Source organism: Amphibalanus amphitrite, unplaced genomic scaffold (assembly GCF_019059575.1).
Source record: "Amphibalanus amphitrite isolate SeventyFive unplaced genomic scaffold, NRLGWU_Aamphi_draft 001290F_arrow, whole genome shotgun sequence".
Taxonomy (NCBI): Eukaryota; Metazoa; Arthropoda; class Thecostraca; order Balanomorpha; family Balanidae; genus Amphibalanus; species Amphibalanus amphitrite.
Window position 1 is genome coordinate 56,316 of NW_024882783.1, and position 26,909 is coordinate 83,224.

The 26,909-nt window shown below is 47.2% G+C and overlaps 1 protein-coding gene across 1 annotated transcript in view; it reads left to right on the plus strand.

Annotated features, from left to right (window-relative positions):
- The window catches only part of LOC122371899 (nephrin-like), a 50,964-nt gene that overhangs the window by 10,050 nt on the left and 14,005 nt on the right, over positions 1-26,909 (plus strand). Inside the window, exon 2 of the mRNA XM_043348670.1 lies at positions 26,437-26,569. Within this exon, the coding sequence (XP_043204605.1) occupies positions 26,437-26,569 (133 nt within the window). The remainder of the gene's footprint in view (positions 1-26,436; positions 26,570-26,909) is intronic.

Consider the following 26,909-nt stretch of genomic DNA (forward strand, 5'->3'; position numbering starts at 1 on the left):
GGCCTTTGAAAGTCGCAGGATGTTATTAGGTCATTAGTAGCTACAATTTGTTTATCTCGGAATTTTGATATCGGTGACCTAAGGTCAGGTCAATTTCGCGACCTCCCCATTATAAGTCAAAGGGGGAAAAATCAACTCCCTGTTTTTACCACTAAAACGGGTCAGAATGGCCCCATATACCATACATGACTTCATATACGATCAACCTTCACTACCTTGAGGTATGTTTTGCTGTTGGGCAGCTGTGAGGTCATGTGACGTCATCAAAGGTCACCAAAGGTTTTTGGCCAATAACTCCGTACAGGAACAAGATACAGACGCGTGGATGGTCTCATTGTGTTCAGCTCGTCAAGACGCATCGAATGATATACATGATGACCTCGAGGTCACGTGACCTGAGGTCAACCTTTGACCTTGACCTTTCGAGGTCAACTTATATATCATTCGATGCGGATTGACGAGAGGATTACGATGATGCCCTTAGTTTGTTCCTATCTTGACTAATTCGAAAGTTATTCGAGAAAAACTCTCTCCATATCTAGCGCCGCCATTTTGACTTTTTCGACCCCTGTGACGTCATCTTTGACCTGACCTGAAAATGACCTTAGTAAAGGTTGTAGATCTTGACCGTGCGTATCCGATGCCGTTTACCGCTTGTCGCTATCTTGCTTCCTTCTCGAGATCTCAGGGGGGGGGGCGGTCGTCCGCCCCCCCCCCGTCGGTGCGAAGTTGGCGCAGACCCCCGTCGGTGCGCGGGTTAACCCGCGCACCGACGGGGGGGGGCGGATATCCGCCCCCCCTGAGGTTTTTCGCGAATAGCGGGAAAACCGCGGCGCGTAGCGCCGCGAAATTTGGTATGACTATAACCTCATCAATTTTACACATGGTGTGCAAGTTTGAACCTCCTACCTTTTAAGGTCAGGTCACCAGGTCACTTTGAATGACCCAACCTCAAATCACTTTTTTGCAACTTTGTCACCGTGCCAGAGCTACAGTAGATGTCGGAGGCCTTTGAAAGTCGCAGGATATTATTAGGTCATTAGTAGCTACAATTTGTATATCTCGGAATTTTGATATCGGTGACCTAAGGTCAGGTCAATTTCGCGACCTCCCCATTATAAGTCAATGGGGGAAAATCAACTCCCTGTTTTTACCACTAAAACGGGTCGGAATGGCCCCATATACCACACATGACTTCATATACGATCAACCTTCACTACCTTGAGGTCTGTTTTGCTGTTGGGCAGCTGTGAGGTCATGTGACGTCATCAAAGGTCACCAAAGGTTTTTGGCCAATAACTCCGTACAGGAACAAGATAAAGACGCGTGGATGGTCTCATTGTGTTCAGCTCGTCAAGACGCATCGAATGATATAAATGATGACCTCGAGGTCACGTGACCTGAGGTCAACCTTTGACCTTGACCTTTCGAGGTCAACATATATATCATTCGATGCGGATTGACGAGAGGATCACGATGATGCCCTTAGTTTGTTCATATCTTGACTAATTCGAAAGTTATTCGAGAAAAACTCTCTCCATATCTAGCGCCGCCATTTTGACTTTTTCGACCCCTGTGACGTCATCTTTGACCTGACCTGAAAATGACCTTAGTAAAAATTGTAGATCTTGGCCGTGCGTATCCGATGCCGTTTACCGCTTGTCGCTATCTTGCTTCGTTCTCGAGATCTCAGGGGGGGGGGGCGGTCATCCGCCCCCCCCCGTCGGTGCGAAGTTGGCGCAGACCCCCGTCGGTGCGCGGGTTAAGATGCTCTAGTTCCCGACTGTGATTGAAATCGAAACCACTCCCCCGGAATTGCTCTCACCTCCTCGGAAGTATTAGCACGGCTTCGGAAGTATTCTCACCTTCCCGTTAGTGGTCTTGCCGGTCCGGAAGTGTTCTCACGGCTCCGGAAGTGACCGTTTCCGGTTGTGGACGCAGCCATTTCCGATGGCGTCGTCCAGTGACCGGCAGTAGTTGTATCGACATCCAGTCGATCAGAGCTCTGTTAGCCGAAGCTGTTGACCCATGCCCGGGATGTGCCCTGCCCCTGGCTACCCCCAGGCTTGGAGGCATAGGGCACAGCTGTGGCTCTGCTCGGCGGCTGGTCACGCGGGTAGTGAGAGAATTACTGATTGCTGATCAAACAGGCTGCTTGGTTTTCGGATAATTAGGTTAGTTTGTTTGGGTAACACCACCGCTGGAAAGGATGTCGATTGTCGGTGGTATACGTAGTTATAAATGAGCCTAGCTAATGCTTAACCCGCGCGGGGCTGGGGGGGGGTAAATTTTACCCCCCCTCGCGAATTTTTGCGATATCTCAAAAACGGCGGCGCGCAGCGCCGCCAAACTTTCAGTACCTTTTCTTACATCAATTTGACACGTTCCCTGAAAATTTGAGCGAAATCCGTCGGAAAATTTTTGAGAAATTGACGTTTTAGTGACGTCATGTTCGCCATTTTCGCCTCAAAAACGGCAAAAGTTCAAACGCCGCTAACATCTTCATTTTTAAAGGAATCAAGACGTAACAAAAAAGGTTATACGTAATTTTACTTTGTCTATCAAATGGCTATCTCGGTTTTTTGAAAATTTTGGATTTTGGCCTAAATTTTTTCAAAAAACTGACTTTTTTGGGAAAATCATTATAAAATCCAAAATTTTGAGTCTATCGAAAAAACCGGAATATATGTCAGAGAAGTGGTCTATGTGCACCTACATACCAAATTTTAGAAGAATCGGTTCAAAAATGTGGGAGTTATTCAAAATTTTATGACGTCACGACACACAATTTTTTTGAAAAATGACTTTTTTGGAAGTTCTAGACCTCGTACGGAAACAAAAATAGCACCATTCGATTCGCCGTGAAAAACTGCATCAGATAGACACCTTTTTAGGCCTTAACAACCAACTTCAAAATTTGACCTCACTTGACCTGACCTTGACCTGACCTCGACCTGAAATCCATCCAGCGGTGGTCCATATCACTTATTGAGTGTGCCTATTGAATTCTATGAGTAAAATGACCCATAAAACATGTGTCGCACATGCCCTTTTCTATATTTTGTTTTTTGGTGACCTGACCTGACCTGACCTGACCTTGACCTTGACCTCTGAATGATATTGTATGCAACGAATATTGTCTTGGTAGCCTAAGAACACGTTTTGGGCGATCAGTCTCAGTCCATGACTCCATTCTTCGGCAACTACGGTGCAAGGCCGATACTGTAGAAACTTGCAATTTGTACCCTTGACCTGACCTTGACCTTGACCTCAAACTTTAAATTAAGTACATGTTTTTAGTAGTTCGTGATGAGAGCTTTCGATTGGCGTTTGAATTTTTCAAATCGGACCATTAGTTCGGGAGATAACAGGGGGGGTAAAATTTACCCCCCCCCCAGCCCCGCGCGTTCGGCTGGAGACCCCAGCCCCGCGCGGGTTAAATGGTCCCAGAATGCTCACTTCTGATGGTTTACTTCTGATGAGTAATATGCTGTCATGTCTCTCATAATTCGTCAAAATGTATATATTTTGTACTGATAAACACCAAGCATAATGGTTTCTGTTCTAGTAAAACTCTCAGTAATGTTTGTGGTTGGCATTATTTATGCAACATTTTTTTTCGTATCATTCACCATAAAAACGTAATTATAGCCTGGGCCTGGATAAACAACACGTTTTTAGGTCTCCGCTTCCGTTCAAAGTTTCGCACTCAAACCTGGATTTAGAGATCGGATTGTCATCCACACGTGTAAACAATCTGATGAAAACTTATGTTTGAATATGCCCAGCAAACTCAACACAAAATCGTTGCAGTTGTCCCAACCTCTGTCTTTGACGATGGGTGCTGGATGAAAACTTTTCGCGACCGCAAAGTATGGAAGTGGAAGAGGAGGAGGAGGACCGTTCCGCGGAAGCTGTTTTTAGCAGAACATTACGGCCGGCCTAAGGGTGATGTATTGCCCGACCTCGTGGTGACTGGAAATGTGTTTACTCCACATCGCCTTTCGGCTCGTAAAGAACGCGCCCATTAGAGATGCCCCCATCCATATGTCTCCTGTTCCGCCGCTGCGAGCCCCCCTCGTGAAATACACTTCATTTCGGCGGCGGCGGGCGCTCTGCCGGCCTGCCGACCGGCCGTGGAGCGCAGCCCTGCAAAGACCGTGCGAAAATAGGTACTCTGGGCTGCGACCAGTTGAAGACCCGCGCCGTTTCTGTCTCTGATGACATGTCACGACGCTGATGCGCACCAGCGCAGCCAATTCTCGCCGTCTAACGACGACCACAACTCTCCCGACATGTCTGTCGCCGCAACCGGCGGTCGTATTGCTAATTGCGGACGCATGTAAATAATAGAACAGTGATGACCACTATCAATTACTCTAACAAGACAAGCGCTCCCGGTGAAGCGGCAATAACGCCGCAGCGGCGCGCAAAGGGCGCTCCTCATCACTTATCCGGTGCTGACGGCCGACGGCCGCCGGCCTCGGGCACAGAGGATCGGCCCCGGGACAGGCGGATGTCGGCAGCGAGCTGCACGGAGCCTGATTGGCGAACAATGGCTTTATTTTGGTATTTTAACTGTTCTTCATGTTTATATGAATGCCAGATTATGCAGCACTTTAAGCTCTGAAATGAAAGATGATATTTTTGTCGAAATCCTCCTTAGCAAAAAGCCAGGGAAAATGATTCAATAAGAAAACAACAATGGGACGTCCTAGCAGAGCGTAGCACAATGACGCAGCTGATATGTTGATCCAGCTCCTGACACACCATACAGGCCAGCCAATAAATACTTCCTTCCTATGATAAAATCCCAAGCTGTTCACCACCTCTCGCGCCCACAAACTCTCACAGATCCATTGGGTGATGGGTCTAAACGAGTTTACAAACCCAGCACGGCAGTACCATATGTCAAACTGGTCTCTGAAAAGGCGCCGGGGCCCAATAGGCGATGGTCATGATTGGCGCCGTTTGTTGGCCACTCTGAGACGGAGCGGCGCCGCGCTCTGGACACGATGAGCCGTCCCGATGACCTGCGATGTAGGCAGGTCACGCGCGCAGCGTTTGGCACGCCGCGGGCGGTTATCGCCTCTTCAATGTCGGCTGAGGTTTGGTGGCGGCCTCCGAGCCCGCAGATGGGCGACGCTGCACTGCCGAGCCGCCACCGCCGAGGATGGGGAACTTGTTTGGCTTTTGAGGCAGAGTGGTCTTGTTTTGATGTTTTTTAAGTGTAGGCATGCATGTAAGCACATAGTAAGACGGCACAGTCTAATCAGTCCTGAAATCAGTATGCCTTATAATGTGTTTTCATATTCACAAATAATGCTTTCATTTTCGTTCGACATAGCCATACGGTCTCGTGGTCGCGCCAGACCACCTATACGAATCATTGGAGGTAGGCTGTACCGCAGGACGTGGGTGTACACCGGTACAGCCTACCCTCCCTTCAGCCTGTCCTTGCAGGCTCGGCGCTGGTAAGCGTCGCGGAGAAGTCTAACGCATTATATCATTGAATTGAAATCAAAGACAACTCCGAAATAGGATATTGAACGATATTGAAACCAGCGTTGATCAATTCATCCATCTATCAATTAACATAACTTATTTGAAAATCAGCGAAATGCCTAATTCCCTGAAGGAGACCAAAGCGCCTATGTATCGACATCGGATCCATTCTGATATTCCAACAAAGAACCTGGTTTTAGCAAACGGGTGATGAATATGCATGACTAGATTAGATAAACGGAGGGCTGAGATTATCTTTCGTTTAGTGCTCTTCATATTTTGACCTTTTTCCAGGGCATTTACACCTGGCTGATGATTAGTACAACATTTCGGGGAGCCCTGTACCTGGCTTCATGCAAGTTCCAAGAAATTGTCAATGGATTTATGCAGATATCGAACATATACTTTAGACACATATATGTTACAGTTAGTATGCGAAATCCGTTAGTTTGCAACGCAACTAGTTTCGTTGCAAACTACCTGACCGGCCAGGTAGTTTGCAACGAAACTAGTTCCGTTGCAAACTAACTGACCGTCCAGTTAGTTTGCAAACTAACTAGTTAGGATGCAAACTACCTAGTTACTTTGCAACGGAACTAGGTGTGTTGCAACGTAACTAGTTGTAATGCGAAATCGACGAGGCAGTGGCTCTATTTGTCGTTTATATTCAACTTTTATGTAAATTTTAACAACGGTTGTTAAAACAAAGCTGTGTTTTTCTAACGGGTGACACTAGACATAAGACGGGTGGTCACATTTAGGATAGACATAGTGATTTAACCGGATTCGACTACATAACGTTACGATCACTGGCGGATCCAGAGGGGGGGGGGGGGCGCCCAAAATCGCTCCGCCATCCACGCAGCGCCCGAAAAGCGACAAATATTTACTTATTATGAGAATGAAACGAAAACTGAACAACTTTTATAATCAAATACTTGTTTTAGACTGCACAGCCGTGTGTAAGGATTGGAATCAAAATCCGAAAGGTTTTTGGAATTTGGAGAAACTTTTTGGGATTATGTCTCCCGCAACGTTTAACCCGCGCCCCGCTGGGGTCTGCCGACCAACGCGCCCTGCTGGGGGGGGGGGGGCAATTTGGCGCCCCCCTAAGATCTCGATAACCACGCAACATAGCGACAAGCGGCAAACGGTATTGGATAGCCCCATCAGGGAACTACCTTGTGACCCAATTTCGTTGACCTAGGTCAAACCGATGACGTTACAGGTCAGGTCAAATGTCGAATTTTCACCGTTTACAGGCATTTCAAGAAATGCGTTGTAAAATCGAGTTAAATGCATTTCATTTAAAATCATCGATGGGGAAATGTTCGTCAAACACATATTTTGCTATTTGAGGTCACTGATACCAGGTCAGGTCACAGAGGTTAGGTCACTGAGGGTCACAATATGAAAATATCATGTGATGCATGTTTTATGGTCCATTTTATATGCCAAATACGATTATGTGGGTCAGGCAGCCTTTGGGGTCAGTTTAGATTATGTTCCGATGAAGGTCAGGTCAAGGTCAGGTCAAATTAGGTCAAATTTCAAAGTTGATATTTTTGCATAAAATGGGTATCGATTCGATACAACTCGTCACGGGGAGTTCAATGGTGGTTTTGTTTTGCGCTACGTGGTCTAGAATTGCTAAAAAATGAGCTTAAAAATATGACGTCATCAATTTTGAACAGTTTTTTTTTTTTGCTATAACTTGGCCAAAAAAGGAGGTATCGATCTAAAATTTGGTATGTATATAGAAGAGCGCAGGGACTATCACATTTATTCCGGTTTTTCCGAAATTCAGAATAACATTGGGATTTTTTGAGTTTTTTCTAAATATTCTTTTTTTTTAATTTTTGGGGTTAAAATAAAAAATTGAGAATCTGAGATAGCAGTTTTGTAGCGCTGTCTTTTGTCTACATGACCATATAAAGAGCTTTGAAGTTGCTTGGTAACTGTAGCTTTTGTGAGCGTTTCAAGATTTCATGTTTTTTGCTCATTTTGCTCGAACATGACCTCAGTTTGAACTAAATAACTCCTGACCTAAGGTGACCTAGGACTTGAAATTTTGTGTGAAGGTGTCAAGTTAATGCCCGGAAAGGTACTGAAAATTTGACGGTGCTGCGCGCCGCCGTTTTCTTGCTATTTACCATCTTTCTGGAACCGCCAGTGATCACCATAAATGCGTAGACATAAGCGGAAAGTAAAGGTTCTGCTGCCGATTTAGGAATATTCCAGAACCGAGTCGCTGGCGAGCTCCTACCTCCACAACCGATCAGTCTGTGACGCAGCCTGCCCTTTGATCATTGGCTGTTACCGAATGGCCCGGCACCGCTAGGTCACCTGGCTAGGCAAGTCCCAGTAGGAATCGGCCGGTGAGACAGATTCTTGATCGCACGCTTACCCGGCTTACCCCGGATCACGGGACAATATGGGACAATACCGTTCAGTTCTGTTCTGTGCGGCGGCGGTGGTGACTGGTGTTAGTGTGTGTCGCAAAAAAAAAAATCGAAATCGCAAAATGCCCCCCCCCCCCCCGGAACTGCCCCTCCTCTGGATCCGCCAGTGATCGTCACATTATGTAGTCGAATCTGGTTAATTCACTGTTTCAATTTTCATCCATAAATGGACCACCCGTCCTATTCGTATGTCTAGTGTCACCCGTTAGAAAAACACAGCTTTGTTTTAACAACCGTTGTTAAAATTTACATAAAAGTTGAATATAAACGACAAATAGAGCCACTGCCTCGTCGATTTCGCATTACAACTAGTTCCGTTGCAACACACCTAGTTCCGTTGCAAAATAACTAGGTAGTTTGCATCCTAACTAGTTAGTTTGCAAACTAACTGGACGGCCAGTTAGTTTGCAACGGAACTAGTTTCGTTGCAAACTACCTGGCCGATCAGGTAGTTTGCAACGAAACTAGTTGCGTTGCAAACTAACGGATTTCGCATACTAACTGTAACATATACATTAGACAGCTACATCGTATCGTAACGCATCGCTGATGCAGGCGTTTCTCCAGAATCGGAGCCGGTGCCGCCCCCGCCACTACGGACGTGGACGCTCGAAACCGCCCTCGCCGCACTGGGCACGCTGTTCACCGTCCCACGCTACGCCCCCGTCCTTCAGCGCCGTGCCGTGCTTACTTCAACCAGATCCGTGTATACTGCCACCAATCCATGCCATGATTTGAATAGGAAAGTGTTGAATGCTCATGCTTAACAGATTTGGAACAGGTACTCCAACTCTGCTTAGTTTTCAAACAGTTTGAGTAGATTTTGTATTTTTTCTGGATCATAATTTGTTATCGGATACTTTCAATATAATGCTGCATTAGTATGATAGGTACTATGAACATGGTCTTTATTCGTCACCTGTAGATTTGACGAAGACGCTAGCACGAGTGACGCCGCACTCACAAAAGACAGTGGCATGTCACGTTCCCCTTCCATCTGTTATTTAGCACCACCACATGGCACAATTGGCTGTAAGCACACATAACCGAGGGCAAATGGCTTCCACAAATGACGGGTGTGGCTATGCAGCTCATTAACCCCACGGCAGCGGCCGTCGAGTGGCCTGAGAAACACGTGACAGATGAGAAATGGCCGGACGGCAGTGGTGCTAAAATGACTCCGATGATACCATTTCGAATAAAACTTGGCACGTCGATAGGGAGCATCCTGTTATGACGGTGCTTCCAGGGATATTTCTCTTGGTTGAGTTAGCTTTCAGGAAATAAATTTGTGCGTAATGTTTCCTAATCATACCCTTACGAAAAGCAGTAGTTAGTTATTGGTCGCGGCCATATGATATTGTTGTAGAAAAAAAAACACACATAAGAAAAGTTTGACATCGCGGAACAATAGTTGACTGTCAGACGACATTAGTCGAGTACTGAGTAGTTTTTTTACTTGGTTACTTAACTTGAATGTGCCATTTCAAATTATTGAAAAATTAAACTGCTTGTGGATATTTACTTATGATTGATGAAGGCATATATGAACATGCCCTATGAAAAACACAATAAGAACGGTTACGCCATGCATTTAACTCACTGTGATACGCCTTATTTATATAACTTTGGTGGCCTCCAGTGACCTCAGCGATGAGATGATCGAAAAAATGACTTGAATAAATCTGAAAGATCTTGTAGCGAGGTGCCTATTGCCTTTCCCACGTCTTTCTAGCTTTCTTAGCTTCGGGGTTTCGCTTTCTTAGCTGGTGTGACCAAACACTTCCTCCCCCTCCACACACACACACATAGCATGACGAAGTTGGCTGAGACCCCCCTTCCTTGGGCGCGGTTTAATTTCTTAATGATGCTATTCAACCAGTTCAATAAATACCTAAACAGCCAAATATACTTCGTGTCAATTATGCCTTGCATAGCAGCATAAACAAATCATCCGAATTAACTTTGGACGGCCTTGGTAGCAACACTGTTCCACGTGTTGCTTCTGGCAGAGTGTCAGCCCTCTGGTCGGCTAATATGCCGCACCACGGAGACCGCGGTGGCATATTTGCGAGACGTCTCCTTATGAATGCCTCGTCTAATCCTGTCGATCACAGCCCCTTTCATACTAGGGCCGGCTGAATTTAATAATCTGCCGCCCACCTCGCGGCTTACCATGGTACTGGTAATAAACCGCGGTGATTAAGTCATAATTCACGTGATAATGCACCGAGCGTGAGGCGCCGTCAGGAGCTGAGGGCATGCCAGTGCCAGAGGGGCCGACGACTCACCAATGCTCGGCACGGCAGGACCCGCCGGCGTGTCGCTGCCGGTGGCCGGGCTCCGTACTCACAAAACCAATGAGCTCGAAGACAAAGGAGACCGTCGAGGAGATTTCGCCTGCTGATGAGCCAGCTAAGAGCTGTGAAGGGATTTTTCGCGTTTGTCAGCATGGCCAGACTTCGGCTGAGAAGCAGCAACGCTACTGAAGGTGGATGAACCCGGTTTCGTCTACCGTCTCATACCATGCACCTTCAAAGGTCATTTGACGTTTCATTCGTCTTCGACGTCTGCAATAAAGCGAATGCATTTAAATAAGAAATGGTAGGTAAGTACATTTGCTACCTAGGCATTCTGCTCTCCTGAATGATCTCCAGCAGCTTCTCAGTTTTGTAGCGACCTTGGTGATTCATCTAGTCCCAGGACTCGAGTGTGGGTTTTGATAAATAGTCCTGATTCGCGCCCAATCTGGGACAAGTCACGACAGGTGTCACAGCTGCAGCCATGACGAACGTGCGCACTAGTGTGTCGCGACCAGCGACTGTCTGATTACCTTTAAAAGATCACCCAGATGGCAAAATTTCCAATCAAATGTGGTGCGCTTGGATGAACGTTTTTTTTGCGAGCCAATAACAGTGACAATAATGTTGCTGCTTCTCCATGTCAACACCACCTCACGCAACACTGCACACACGTACTGACGTGACAGACTCAGCTCAAACGTTGACCTGCCCTTATATCCCTGGCTTACAGTTGCAGTTTTCAGCAATGTCAATGGTCTGTAAATCATCTGGATAGCTCTAAAAATGACATTTAGTAGATGCTAACGACAATGAACTGAGAACTGTGTAATCGGCCACGAGCAGTAACACTCACTTTTTAGTAGAACTGACATTACAGTTGGACCTTGTCCTCAACTGTGGTCGTCCAGTCAGTCTGGTAGCACTTCATAGTCAGGGCTAATGAGAGAGAGAGGGGAGAGAGAGAGAGAGAGAGAGAGAGAGAGAGAGAGAGAGAGAGAGAGAGAGAGAGAGAGAGAGAGAGAGAGAGAGAGAGAGAAGAGAGACAGAGACAGAGACAGAGACAGAGACAGAGACAGAGACAGAGACAGAGAGACAGAGCTGGTGAGAGGGACGGGAGTGGACACCGGTGCTCAGCTAATGTCATCGAGCCGTCCGGCGCCATGCAGCTGGGAAGAGGAGCGGGAGCTGCAAATGGAGTCACCGCAATTACACGGCAGGAAGTTGGTCCCGTCTGTGTCTACCGCAGACGTCGAGCTGCATATGCGGTCCGAATGACAACGCGACGGCCGCCGACGGCCAGTGCCAGTGACGTTTGTATTTTCTAGGTGTTGTGCAGACTTGTTTTCCGTAAGGTATTGTGTTTGAGATGCTGTCAGATCTTTCGCCTCTGAACGAATTTAGAATGACATTGCACAGAGTCTCTAATTTATAGTTGTTTGACTTTTGCTGCTTCCTACAAGACAAGCTACCCCATTTCGTGTTGGCCTGGTGCCAAAGTCGGGCGCCACTCGGTGGTGCAACAGTTGGCTCCTAGCTAACCATGCATTAGCATTTGTTCCACCAAACCGCTGGGCGCTGCTGACGAACCACCAGCCCGTTTGGCGAGGCTCAGCACATTGCCGTCGCACGCCACCTCAAGACAACCGCACTCGTTACGGAAAGTTGTGCCGAACAAGAGGTCCGACGACATTTGATCAAACTTTGACGAGTTATTCAACAGCCGTTCGGCTAGGAGGGTCGTTGGGCGCGCTCGATGTGGCATTTACGAAGCCGTGGGCGGAGCTGCTGCCGCCGGGGAGGGGTAGCGGAGGGGGAGGGGGTGGGGGCAGGCGACTCGCATTCTGGCCAGAGGCACTCTCCAGCGACCCGTACTGCGGTCGATGGCACTCTAGAGCCGTGCCAAACAACCTTTTTTAAATGGACTCCCTTTAGAGACCCAGGCCAGGCGTCCGAGTCTCGGCCAAACCGGTTTGAATGTTTCGCTACGAGGTTTCTGCTTCGAGAGCTTTCCTATGTATAGATCTGTTTGGGTTTTAAATGCAGCCTGGCTATTCCGGCCAAAGGTGGGTAGGGCTCTTCACAATGCTTATCAAACATGGGATGTCCAAAAGTAACTGCACTCGTAATAATTGACGGAACTTGCTTTACGTTTTCCAAAAACGGTCTTACCAAATGCTCCAAAGGGTGTTATTGTGAATTCCATTTTGGCCTTGTTTCAGTTATAAGGCCAATTTAGCCCTGAAATGAGTGCGATACAATTCAGATGTGGTACAATTTGTTATTACCAATTTAACTCAATAGCTAAAGTAAAAGGCATCCTGCTTCAAAATGAGCTTAACACTTTCCAGATCAATGAAACACACACCTCGTATAGGTAAGCTAAGCCGGGCAACAGCTCTACCTTACAGCAGCCGCTCAACAATACATTCTGAATTTAAACGGACTCATCGCCCATCCGGCAAGTATTGCATATGCATCGGCAATCCTTCATCACGGGCTAATTTGAAACATTGAATATTCGGAGCTGTTCGGCCCGAGCTACGGATAACAGACCCAGATCCGACCGGGGGGAGGGGTGCGCGATCGAACTCAGCCGGACTGGCCAACCACGTCCGACAGCGTGTAAGACTTATGGCTCTCGGAGGCCGGGTGATGTAGTGACCCGACCGCGGCCCAGATGGATCTGCCACGGCCAGCGGCCGTTGGCCCGGCGCTGGTCGCAGCTCGCGCTGGTGACTGTACGACCCTCTCCAGGTTGATAGTAGTTCTGTGATGCATGATATTTGATGAATAACTGGCTGCATCTGATATTCGAACTGATAAATGTGCGGTGAAGTGTTCTGTTTTGTATATAAGGACTTGTTGGTTAGAATTTATGCAGTGACATTGCAGTTGAAAAGGCTCCTTCGTGTTTATCGTATTTTATGCGGCAAATATGCCAAATAATCGCGTTTTATATGGACTCGCTGTTGAACTGTATCATCAAGACGCGTCCTTGCTAAGGCGCTATTCAGTCCCCGCTCAGAGGTGGCTATATTGTGTTGTGCAGACGAATCTTCTGCAGCTGAAGCCCGGCAGGCATCCTCATTCACTTGCCGTCGGCACGGTAGCCTTTCATCTCAGTCGCACACCTCGTGATATCCCTCAGAGCGTCAACGGACGCTAAGGCGTGTTAATGGAATGATGTACACGAAAGGTGTTCGTCATCATGCACAATGAAGCAAGATGCTGCTCATATCACTCAGTAGTGAGTGTAGGTTTCCGTTTTTATCTGCTAGTTTTGCCTTTGGAGTCAGCGTCAATGTGTTCGTTGAAAACAGCATCGATGTCTGTTTGTACGTGAAATTCAGATAGGGATACTTGCGCGTTCCCAAATGCAGTTTCGATAAAATAATGTGCTGTCATATAGGTGACTATATAAATGAATCTATCACATACATTTCTATCAAGTTCGCTTTTTTGTACTTGGCATTTTTAATCCTGGCAGAAATTGTCCGCACACAAAGTTACCACAACATTTGATTACCATAGCACACAACATTTGATTTGGTTAGCCGAAATTCGTATGCTATTTCTTGGTGCGTCTATGATCTCCACAGATAGGTTCAGACATGACACCTGCGACGGCCGGGGCCTCGGGTGGTCTGCCACGGACTCCATTCAGAGAAATTCTGGGTCATGCAGTTCAACTGTGCTTGATGACATAAAGATCAACAACCCACTTTTTATTAGCATTGAACGAATTTACTGAAACATCCGATTAAGAAATAAATTGTAGAGCAATAGAATATTGATGTTTTGAGAATCGGTGTCCAAAAAAATTAGCCGTGATGCATAGTTTATCCCTCGCCGGCCGAGGGGGGGGGGGGGCGGGTGCCGCCCCCCCCCATAGGGTTTTTTCGCGATAGCTCCGAACACGCCGGCGGTAGAGAGCTGAAACTTGGCATACCTGACCTTTGATCCAAGCCGCATCTTTTGACACCAACCGCATTTTTGGGTCAGGTCAGGTCACTGACCTATGACGTCATAAGTGAACCTCTGCACGGTCTTCAGATGTCGCAACTTCGCAACGCCCTCACTGCCAGAGGAGATGTCACAGGGAAATGAAACTTGCAGGATCTAGTATCCATTATGAGTCTCACAACTTGTATATCTCGGATTTTTCCTAAAGGTCATATGAGGTCAGGTCATTTTCGTGACCTCACCATTATAAGTCAATGGGGAAAAATCCAAACTGCTATTCTGGCGCCGGGAACGATCTCCAACTATCTCAAGCACACAGAATCGTGATTTGATGCACTCCTTGCAAGGTCAGATGCGTCACTTTTGCAATGTTGACCTTTCGTGACGTCATTTATGACGTCATCAAGGTCATATTAGTTTTTCGTCAATAACTCTTGATCAAATTGAGCTAGTGAGCCGGGAAAGCCACCAATGGACTCAGGAAGACCTGCCGAATCGAATGATATGCGACATGACCCCTTTCGACCAACTTCGTGACCTTAGGGTGCTGACCTGACCTTGACCTGAGGTCAACACCCCAAGTTGACCTGACCCGAACAAAAAGTATATCATTCGACGCGCCTGAGCGAGGCGAACACGATGCTGCCAAAATCGCGGCTCTGCGGCCATTTTCCGCGAAGTTATTCACCAAAAACTGAACCGTACCTTTGGGCACTTGACCTGACCTCAGAGGTCACCGGTTGACCTAGGACCTTAAAATCGGGTACCAATCTCTGCGTCTCGTAACGGCGCACACGCTCGTTTTTTCCGCGACGCGCTAGCTCCACCAGGGGCGAAACGGCGAGGGGGGGTCGTACCCGCCCCCCCCCCCCCTCGGCCGGGGCGTATGTAGAAAACCAATAGGTCCGGCGAGGGTTATAGCTGCAACACGCCGATCACTATTTGATGCTGAGTAATGGTATATGCCATAGGCAACACAGGCATAAACTGTATAATAACTCGACCTTGCGAATAGAAACGATCTCTCTGTTTCTATATATGGTGATATGGGAAGTGTTGCATTAATTGTTAATCAGCGGCGGTGCGCTGACGACTGATTTTCCTTTAATGTCGGAAATTAGCAGCGAAACCGAGCGGACGATCTGCTGTTGTGTTTGCATATCCGCGGCAGCTCGGTAAACTGTAAGCGGGAACGACAGATGGAAATGTAAACGCTCATTTAGGTAGCGACACAAGAGATGCGTGTAGAGAGGGATGAGGGCAAGGTAAGCAATAACATAACGATTTTCTACACTTTTTTTTTAGAAATACATAATATTTATTTTTCCCGAATAGTTTTGCAGCCAAAAATGTTTCTGCAAATGTTGTTAGCAATAAATACAAACCTGATCCACAAGCATTGCCCAACTTCTGATAGGTATGATTGACAGTTTGCACGGATAGAGGATGGGCTTGAACATAACGAGTGTAAATACTCGGGCGGATAAAATCTCCATCCAATGGAGACGAAATTCGAGTGCAGGAGACTATAAGCATCGACGGAAAGAATCAACCAGAGGCTGAAAATGCTAAAATTGGTCGATACTCTCAAACACTTTCCATGAAGTGCCTCCAATCCCAGACACTGACATCTGAAAGGATTGCAGAGCTTTGGAGACGTCATCTGGCGAGAGACGTTCAACGACGATCCCTTGAAACGTCGTCGTGCTCGTGTCGTTTGCATGTCGAGATAAGAGCGAGACGATTCACTCAATATGGTTGAAACCGGTGCCAAAACGCAATCCATTCGTCAATAGGTCAAGATTTAAACTTTGGATGACGTTTTCAGAGCCATGTCCGCTAGCCCTCGCCCGCACATGCCATTTTCCCATCCTAGAACGCACATGGGGGGGGGGGGGTTGCCACCCCCCGCGCCATTTCGTTCCTGTTGGAGATAGAGCTTAGCGGTAAAGACCAAAAAGATTCTTTGGGAAGAGACGAATCCAATGATACCTAGTTTAACCTTCTCAGGTCATTTATTGACCTTCCAGGTCAGGTCAAACTAAAAAAATGTTGCTGTTTTGGGTCACCGTTGGATATCAAGTGCACTGCTTATCATATACCAATGACGATGCTGTTTTCTGGTGCCAAGCCAGCTAGAACCTCTTTGTCACACTACCCGACCAGATGTTTGCAGCTGAGGTCATTTCAGGTCAAGTTAGGTCAAGGTCAATTATATGTGTTTGTATGGCTGTGTGTGTCTGTGTGTATACTGATGTGTGCACCGATTGTTTTTGTGTCCATATTACATGAAATCATGATCTGAGAAGCTTTTACCAAAAATGCAGTAAAAAATCTTCACAAAAAGCAAATTCTGCTAGCCTAAAACGCAATTATCTTAGATGACCTAGGTTGACCTTGAACCTGACCTTGACAACTGTACATCGTCGAACAACATGTTCCATGATAGGTGGGATGTAAGACTGGCAAAAAATGCCGAAATCAAGGTGTCAAAAGCTCACAAGGCCCATGGCAAACGCAACATGTTGAGAATTCGCCATTTGAGTCATGACATGACCTAAAAAACAAGGTCATATCTCCGAAACCAAAAACCACAGAAATTTGAAATTTTTAGTGGACATCAAAAAAGGATAGAGGAGCAGCTATACGAAAAATCATCCTTCTAGCTCTAAAAATGTTGAGTGCAGAGCAGAAAGACTACCTGGGGGGGGGGGGGGTGGCAACCACCCCCCCCCCCATGTGCCAGCGAGGGCTAGGTATGGATTGTATGACAAGTATGACAGATAGGTGTCATATCTGTCATATATGACATCGCGCCAATACTCGGCCCTCTTTTAGGAATTATATTACATCCTTTGATATCTACGATCTTATTTTCACGCTCATCACCGCTCCCGCAGCTGCCCTTTTATCCCGTGTCGGATATTCGACCCGCCTTATGTGAACGTGGGAGTCGACCTGAGGGTACCTGGCGGGTCGACGGGCTGTCAGAGGGCTGCGCAGTAGAGGGATCTAGGTACTTCCTGCTGTCGCGGTCCCAGCCGAACCTCGGCGAGAAACCTAGCTGGACTTGACCCGGACCTCGACGATGAATTGGTGGCGGTTGAAGCTTGACATTTGAATTAGGTCAGAAGTCAGGCCAGGAAGGATGCATGCCAATACGATAACTTATGAATGGGTGGTTTGCAGGCTTTGGTACGTTGTATTTCTTTGTGGTGTAGCTGGGTTCATAGACAAATACTTTATTCCGTTACGTAGCCCCCGAAACATGGTATGCATAAGCATGTTTAATTTATATACATGCCTTTCATGCCTTTCAAACCCTACCAGTGTCTCTATCAACTCTGAACAAAACCACACGCTTTGCTCAACGTCTCAGCCACAAGCTTTGAAGTCCCTAACGACGCAGCCACAATCTTTGCTTCTTGCAACATCATGTCGCGACCGATCATCACGCCACCCTCCTCGGACTCTCCGTGCTCGGCATGTCAACAGTCACTACCGTCGCGTCGACACCGTCGCGTCGACACCGTCGCACGCCGCCCCGGGTCGGAGCTCGGTGTCGTCCGCGACCGTCCTGATGGAATGGCGTCAGTAACGGCCCTGGCCGGCTCCCCTTATCATGCCGGCTCGGACCGGTGCGCTCATTTACACGGTAACGTCGCTGTGCCGGCCGGCCGACGACGTCTAATGGAGCCGCGGACGGCGGACGGCAGTCGTGCGACCGCGAGTCGGCCCCGCGCGACAGCGCAGTGTTTGGGGGTGTAATTTTCCGTTGGTTTGGTAGCGTTGTGGTGGAGAGAAGACTACAGAGATAACCAGAAGTGTTTCCTAGTGTGATTGGTAATGTATTATTAGTTGTGATCGATCAGAGGCTCTTTGGCTGTATTGTGGCAGCTTGTTGGAACGAGAACAAGTGATACCGTAACATTTCCGAGCAGCGATCAAACATTCCGTGCTACAGCCGCCGGCTGTGGTGAGTCATCGAAACTCCGTCAGCACTGTTCTGCGCCACTCTCCACGCCCCCTCCCCCAGTGGTCGATAAAACTTCCAACGTGCCAACGCTCGTTGGAGCAAGATATTAGCAATATTTGGAAGAGCTGGAGACAGTCCGCCCGTCTACATGGATGCTTCCTTACGCCTAAAATACAGCATTGACTTATGACTTTCTAATCGTCCGGTGCTGTTATCGGCTGCTCGGTGCCGCGTGTATGTTCCCTCATTCACTCCTGGTCACCCTTTGGTCACCCCTCGCTGGGTCGGGCCAGTCGGCTATTTTTATCCTCTTTCCGGCTAGGCCACCCGCTGAGCTCCCGCCGTGCCGCGCCGTCTGCGAGGGACCTGACCCTTCTGCCGGCAGAGGTTTCTCCAGGTGTCTCCAAGGAGCCATCGTAGCGCTAAGGGTGTGCTCCGCATACACATACATTGATTTTCGCCCTTACTAGCAGGGCCGCTGGCACGCGTTGGCAGCGCCCCGCGGGCATTTTTTCGCTTAGGGTCATTCTGTGGTAAGAAGGATCAGAAAATCACCCTTCCAACTTTCTCCAGGCCTGGGTGTTTTATCGAGCGCGCCTGAAAACGCACAGTGGACCGGAATCACACTTCGATTGCGTTACTTCGTATTAGGTAATACGATCAAAAGTGCGCTCTTTTCTCAATCAATAAGGACAAGTGCGTTAAAACACACTTATAAACTTTTAAATTAAAAGCTTTAAGATGCTAAATTTCAACATTTCTACTCTGATGATAATCGTTAGTTGTTTCAGACTTTGGCATAAAAACGTAGGCATTCAGATCCACCGTGTGACCGGTCACCGTATGCAGTAGTGTGATGGTGTGAGTTGGGGAGTCAAGGCCGTGTGGGGAGAAGGTGAGGAGATACCGGTGTGCCGACGCGGCGGATGGCAGTGATTATAGACAGTTGTGCATGCATTGTTCATATAGCATATCATTTGCTTGGGCAAATCTATAGGCATGGCGCCTGTTTATCCGTCTAATTCAAAAGAAAGGTGTGAGTACCAATACTGGTCGTACTTTTCATAGTCTCAAAGAGAGCCTGAAGAAACACACGGAAGGATTACATAAGGACCGGCCTATTCGGAAAGAAAAATGCTGGCGTCGGCATTGTTGGGCACTGGCCAATATCAGTCTGGGACACAACCATCAGGTAAGAAGGACGTTTAAATTATCGTTGGTTGTATACGTGCATTCTTGCATTGTTGTGTTTTCTAATGGTGGTCATATGCAAGTTAGTGTAGTGTTGATGTTTGTATGCTGCTCCAGAACGTTTCGGTACCCAAGTAGATATCTTGGTCGAAACGACACCATCATTTAGGAATTAGTCACGGCTTAATTAACCCTCGCACTTAGAGAGGTGGGGCTTAAGGGGTGTGTCGAAAGCCCCCCTCGTTTTTTTCGCGAATAACTCGCGCAAACAGTGGCTGATCGCGACAAAACTTACAACATCTACAAGTGAATTCATTTTGTAGTTGTACATACCATAAATATTTCATGACCATGACCCAAATGACCTTTGACCAGTCACCTGCTTCTTCAGATTATTCAGGCCGGAAGCGAGATTAGCGCATATGTCAGCACACATATTCCGTGTGTTTTCTGTCTTTTTGTAGCTATTAACGTTGTAACATATAAGATGTTGTTTGTGCCATGCATAATAGTGGCTCCAAAGGTCACTTGAAGGTCAGGTCAAAGTCATTCACCTTAGATGACCTTAGATGACTTTTCGGGGTGTACATGCTTGTATAGGTAGTTTTTGGAGCTGATTTCGAATGAAGCGTCCATTCGAATATTTAGGAAGTAATTGTGGTGCCTATGTAACATGGCACTATAAAGTTTTAGCCCGATATCGTTGAAAATAGCTAAGGTATACGCGTCATAGTCAAAACTTCACTATAATTAACTTTTCAAATCGTACGTTTTTTTCGTACGTTTTTTACATCGTACACCAATATAAAAAGTACCAGCGAGTTACTGAGCTTAAATAGCATCCAATAGACATCCTTTTTGTTGAAAATTTTCAACTTTAAAATTTGACCTTTTCGACCCGAAAGTGACCTGACCTCAGCTATACCTATTAAGCTGAAGATGACCTCCAATGACACAAACGACACTTATTTCAAAATCTATGGCCTGAATGAACCATATAGGTCACGAAACATGTGACATGTGACCCGTGACCGAGTCATGATTTAAGCTTTCTGTTGTGATGACCTGGCCTTGACCTGAAAATCAAAGTACAAGTTTTTCAGCCTCAGGGTATCTTAACCCTCGCATGTGTAGGGGGATCGGATGGACCCCACCCCTCCCCCCATGGTTTTTCGCAAATAACTCGCGCAAAAAGCGGCCGAGCGCGACGAAACTTTCAGTAGCCTCGAGTTGATCAATTTTACACCTACCCTGAAAATTTCATGACCCTGACCCAAGTGACCTTTGACCTGTGACCTATTTCTCGAGGCCATGTTTGGCCGGAATCGCGATTCGGCGTATGTCGGCTCACATTAGCCGCGCGTTTGCAAGCTTCTCGTGGTTTCAAACGCTGAAACATGAGATTTGATGCTGCTCCCATGCATTTGGGTACATGTCAAGGTCACCTGAAGGTCAGGTCAGGTCATTGACCTTTGGTGACCTCGGTTCACTTTTTCGAGCTGTACATGTTTCTAGGCTAGTTTTTGGAGCTGAATTCGAATTTAGCATCCATTTGAACATCTACAAAGTAGTTTTAGTGCCTTTGTAACATGTTACGAAGCTGTGAGAGGCGGTTGACACGTACTACGAATACCCGTCACGACGCCTACTGGTTGACCTGGCCTGACCTGACCCGACCTGGTCTAAATGCTTGAAGACATCATTTGTGATCAGAACTAACACGATATTCGTGATCAGCACCCCGAAAAACACTTTAGCAGCCACACTTTACGACTTTCTAACAGGTCCCGATATTCCCGACTTTGGGTCATTGACCTGACCTGGAAGGTCAACTAATGACCTAGGACTTTAAAATCGGGTATCATCGGCTTCCTCTCGTCACGGGCAACAGGCTCGTTTTTTCTGCGAAGCTCTAGCTCTCTTTACTCTCAATCTCTACTCTCGCCAGCTGCGAGGGCCTTTTTCATAACGCGGACTGTGAGGGAAAGGGTTGATACGACCCCTCCCCCCTGGCGATTGGCTCCTATGACATTGTAGGTAAGACACCAAATTCACAGGGTAGGTGGGCCCATAGTGAATCTCGTCCTTGTGCAACGTTGGTGACTTTAGGCCAATACTTTAGGGGATTTTTTTTTGTGGGGGGCTGGTACCTATAAATGAATATTTTTCTAAAAGAGGGTAAACGATTTTCCCTAATTACTTTTTTCATATCGCAAATCATTCGACTCGGCGGATCACAAGGAATGCAATGACATCATTTCTAGCCTAGCGTAATGCTCTAGCCATGGTGTGCCAAGTCATTAGTAAAACCGTAGTTTGACCTCAGTCGACCTCAGTTGACCCGATTTAGTGTTCTTGCAGCATGCAAACACCAACTTGATGAATACTAAGGTATCACAACACACAAACGTTGAAATCGAGCATATGTCTCTCAAGTTTTCACAGTTGGAGCCATTCGGGAAAATTTATTTAGACTTCGTCATGACCTCTAGATGACCTCAGGTCAACCGAATCGGAAAAAACGGGATGCATGTGATGGTATGCGGTGAGCTTAGCATATCCTGAAAGTTGGAATACATCGATGAACAACTCTAGATTTTATGGAAAGAAATAGTGTTTTTCGCAGGCATTTTGACAATGTACCGGTTGTTTACCTTGGGATTTGACCTGAGGTCACCGGAGCTCAGTGCTCCCAGGACACGTGTCAAATGAATGCTTCAAATTGTGTCTGATATTTGGTAGCGCTACGTTCCACGGCACTCACGTCGAAAAGCTCTTCATTCGGTTTCCGCTCAATATGTTGTTTAACCTGACATTGTACCGATTTGTACCGGTTTTTGTGACAGCTGGTGTCCTGTCCTGAAATGACTGACACCTGAAATTTTCAGGATATGTGGCAAAAGGCTCATTCCCAGACGTTGTGCCAAATTTTGCGGCGCTACGCGACACCACCTTTTACGCTATTCGCGAAAAAAAAAACTTAGGGAGGCTGCATCCCCCCTCCCGCCAGGCGAGGGCTAAGTTGGAGACAGTGATGGGACTAAGATGTTCGTTGGAGCAACTCCAAGCATTTTATCGACCTCTGCCCTCCCCCCTCCCTCGGAGCACCACCCGAGCACAGCCAACTCCTGCCTCGACGCATTACCCCGCTGTCTCGAGTAATCGCGAACTATGGCTATTGTGGCGTCCGCCCCGCCCGCCGGCTTTCTTAGGTTTCCGCAGGCCCAGTGAAAGAGCGAGAGTGAGGAATCGACCCTGCCAAACGGAAGCTCTATTCGAGACAGAGGGTTGGTGAAATGGAGCATGTTATGCGTGAAGAAACTGCGCGTGTATTATGCCTAATTATGAATGCATTTCTGGATTTTTGGCGTGTGTGCCCGTAACTATGCAGTACCTATACTCGCATGCAATATGCATATTACGCTGTATTATGCAGCTGAACTTCATGAATCTACTTCAAATCGTTTTCCGCTACGACATCTATTACATCCTTACCTCGTTTGATCATACTAGTTAGGTAATTAAGCAATGTGTCACGCGGTCATTCATCATCGCCTTAGGGGCTGTTGCATCTTGATCTAACCGCCCAACAATAGTCCTCAACGGAAGCTTGATTGAAGCGCAGAATTAGTGCCTTCCGGCGGATTAGCAGTGGTCTTCGCCTGTCAGATTTAGATTATCAGTCTATTTGTCACTGGAAGTTGCTTCTCTGGGAGCTTCATTTCAGTGACAAATATTCCAAAGAGATTTACATGCTTAGCTGCAGTGGTGAAGTTTTGAAGTTCTACTTTTTGATACTTTGGATAAGTTGAACGGCACTATATACTGAAGACGCTTACACAGCCCACTCCAAACAAACCAACCTTTGTCTCATCATATGATTCTTTGTTTCTGCCGGTCCTGTAACCGTCAAGCAATGGTCATACTTTTCAGAATCATGGACCATGTGTTCATCACGAGCCATGCTATGAAACCCCCTCCAGCTTTCGGACAGCCTTTTTTCAGTTAGGGAACAGCGGGGTCTGTTCCCTAACCCACGCAGGTTCGGCCGGATCCGCCATTCTTCCAACACTACTCCCTACCATCGCTAGTCCACTGTGGTCCGCGGAGTGGCCGCAGCCCGCCGGTCTGGCAAGAATTTACATTAATAATTTCCTCTGCGGCGGGTGTCGGACGAGCCTCATTGGAATGGCGATCGTATCAGAGTGGCGCGCACCGGACAAGGAATCGTGACTCATACGGAAATATTACGACTTAATAACTTTGAAAATGGCCGGAAACTGAGGTTCCATCTATGTCGAATGGTTTGATTCGAGTGAGCGGGCTGGCTCGTCGAAATGCTTGTCAGTGTATCCGAACACATATTTTTCCACAAAAGGTGAAACTAAAGACATGTTTTACATGTTACCACGTGAAATTATTTGCTGTCTAGGAGCAGCTAAATCCTGTGCGCAGTTTCCGTACATATTGCCATTCTCGCTCGAACCAATTTTCTTGACCAGGATTTTTTATCGTGTCGTGAATGACGCCCCTGGTCAGTGGACGGTTTAGGCGACCATCGGCCTACCAGCTGAGTGTTTCTGCTCGAACGAAGAACCCATCATCGATAACGCCCTACACTCCCTCTCGCCAACCCCTCCGCTACGGGCCGCCGAGCGGCGGCTCCTTCCCCCTTCCCTCTCCGCGATGCCTCTTGCTCAACTGTCGGTCGTCCACCCCTTACGGCAAAACAGGTCCGTCGTAAAGAAAGCCAATTTTCGCCGACGCCGCGAACAAGAGTTTAGTGTCGGCTCAAGGGCCGCGCTGGAGAGAGCGCGAGTAAGCTCGTGCTGTCATATGCCATAAATGGTAAGCGGCTGAAAATTCTGAAGAGAGGTGAGTGGAGGACAAGGCATACAATTTGTGCCTTATGGATATTGTAATAGCTTGACTATTTTCCACTTGGTTCCGTAAATACTTCAACTTTTATCATATTTGGGTCTAATATAAGCCCATTACCAAATGCTCACAAACACTTTATAAAACATACATTGGCCTTTGACACATTCTATATTCATCGAGAGTGAAAAAGGATCAATTGCTTTCCTTTTCAAATGTATACCGGCATGCCAGCTAGCTGTAACCGAATGCGGCATTCGCCATGAACTGTCACTTACCCGACAGCACGACTTTCCGTCGACTCCTATCGCCGCTTTCGACGCACCGACCTCTCGTGCTGTCGGCAATTTCGGCGGGCGGGCGGCATCCCTGCCGTTAGGAGACGTCGTCGACTGTCCACGCCTGGAGGTCTTCCGGTGCTCGGTAACCGTCTATTGGTCCGACACCCGACAGCCAATGCCCGTCAGTCGACTGTGCGCCGTGGAATTTTTCGGCGTAACGCGACCGTTCAAATCACCCTGGTATAGTGGTAGGCGCTTGAACCGGTTATGTTTGCTTTATTTTTGATATTTTATAGTTCGCGTTAAAACAAAAACGTTTCTTTTTCATTTAAAGGACTGTGCTTTCGTTTCTAATATTTTATCAGAGACATTTTCTGTCTAACAAAATGTTGATGCATTCCGATTTCTATCGTTGGATATAGTAGATTTCTTTCCAAAAGAAAAATAGCAGCATTGGATTATTTCTAAGCAGCCCTGCTTTCTCGTAGCTCATAGTTTCTCGTGAATATTTGAGAGCTCTCGCAACTTCTACTTCAATACAGCTGTCTGAAATTACGCAACGTGTGCTGCATTGCTACTCTCAACTAGAGCGCCCTCGGTGGGCCGGTTTGAGCCTCCCGGGTCCAATTCAGCCGGTAGACTCTGCTATTGAGACAGTGTACCCGATCACCTACGGTCATCATTTGACCTCTGCTCGGCAAGATCAACTGGACAACGGGGAACGATTGGGCGACCATATGACTGTGCTTCCACGTGTGTCGCAGAATTAGGGGACCTGATATCGTGCATCAAAATTGACTATGGTAGAGTTTTTGGATTATATGTATTTTGCTTTGTCAATAAATTGGACCAAGAGCACCACTGTATTCATCCGGATATGCAACGAAATCGAATTACGAAATAATAAGGCATGCTGATTTCTAAATCTTCTAAGGGGATCAAATGATCAGTTGCCAATCGTTTATGTCAAGTAAAATCATTTTTCTTGCACGTTATATATTATTTGAAATCTGGATGTAGGGATATCGGTATTCCTCTATACCTTCAACATCTGATTCACGGCAGAGGGCTGGAGAATGCGACAGCAGGTCTCCCCCCTCCGCCAGTCAGCAGTCTGTCCCGAGGGACCGGGGTCATTCCGATCGACAGTTGGAGCCATTTATTTTCCCGCCCCCGCGGACCTTTCCACATCCCATGCGACCGGCGGCAATTGTACGGGAGAACACTTTTCTGCCGTCGCTGGCAGCGGGAGCAAACGACCAGAGAATGACTTCTGTTGGTAGGTCGCGGCATTTCTACTGGAACATGTGCTGGATTGTGCTGGTTGCGGTACATTTGGAATATATCCAAAGGTCTAGTGTGCGTGACAGAGATAGTGTAAATTGCTATGAAAGGGCTGATTTCTACGTAACACGTGTTAAAATGGCAATAGAAGCTCACTTCATAATTTGCCCTGCATTTCTGAAGGTTCACTCAACCAGCTTACATGCTCTGACAAGCGATGCCGTCGCTTCTTCAGCCGACCTCCGGAATGCTGCGATAGCCGCGTGTCTTGCGGTACAGCATAACGTTCAGGCGCTAACCACTACTGCCATCTATGAACAGGACAGTGAAACAACTGACCTTCTGCTGATAGAAGTGGCGCAGCGCACAACGCGTTGACTTTATCAATAACCTTTCCAGATATTTAGTATGATACTTTTTAGGGAACCGTCGTCAATCTGTATAAATGTGTTAAATATTTCTATTTTTCGCCGCCCAGCAGCCGACGCCGTGGCAGGGTGGTTTGGGTGCTGAACACCAAATGGCGTATGATTTAGGTGTTCAATAAATAGTGTTACAACTGTCTGAGGTGTCGCGGCCCTTTGTGTCGGCAGGCTTTGTGATCGAGGTGGAGGGAGTGGCTGGCCACAGCGTGGACCTGCCGTGCGACACGAGCACCATCAGCGCCGGCGACCAGGCTGTGCTCGTGCTCTGGTATAAGGACGACGACGGCACGCCACTGTACAAGTGAGACAGGATTGGGAATGATCAGTAGACGATTTTGGGTAAAAACAGAACAGTGTAAAATAGTGCTGAAAAACTTTGTGAAGTGATCTATAGTTTTTAGCAGCATAAAGTTAAAAACGTCATTTTGTAAAGTTTTACACAAATACTTTCTTACTCCTCCCTAAGTAAGCTTTTTGTGCGCAGTACCTTGACTCCTTTGTTTCTAACGGACAGCTCGACTGCTAAATTACATGAATTAACCGATTATGGACCTCATCGCCTCCCACCTCGCCTCCTTCATATCAGAGCTCATTGCTGGCCATCATCGCTCCCACATTATCTACCGCAGCCAACTTCCGAG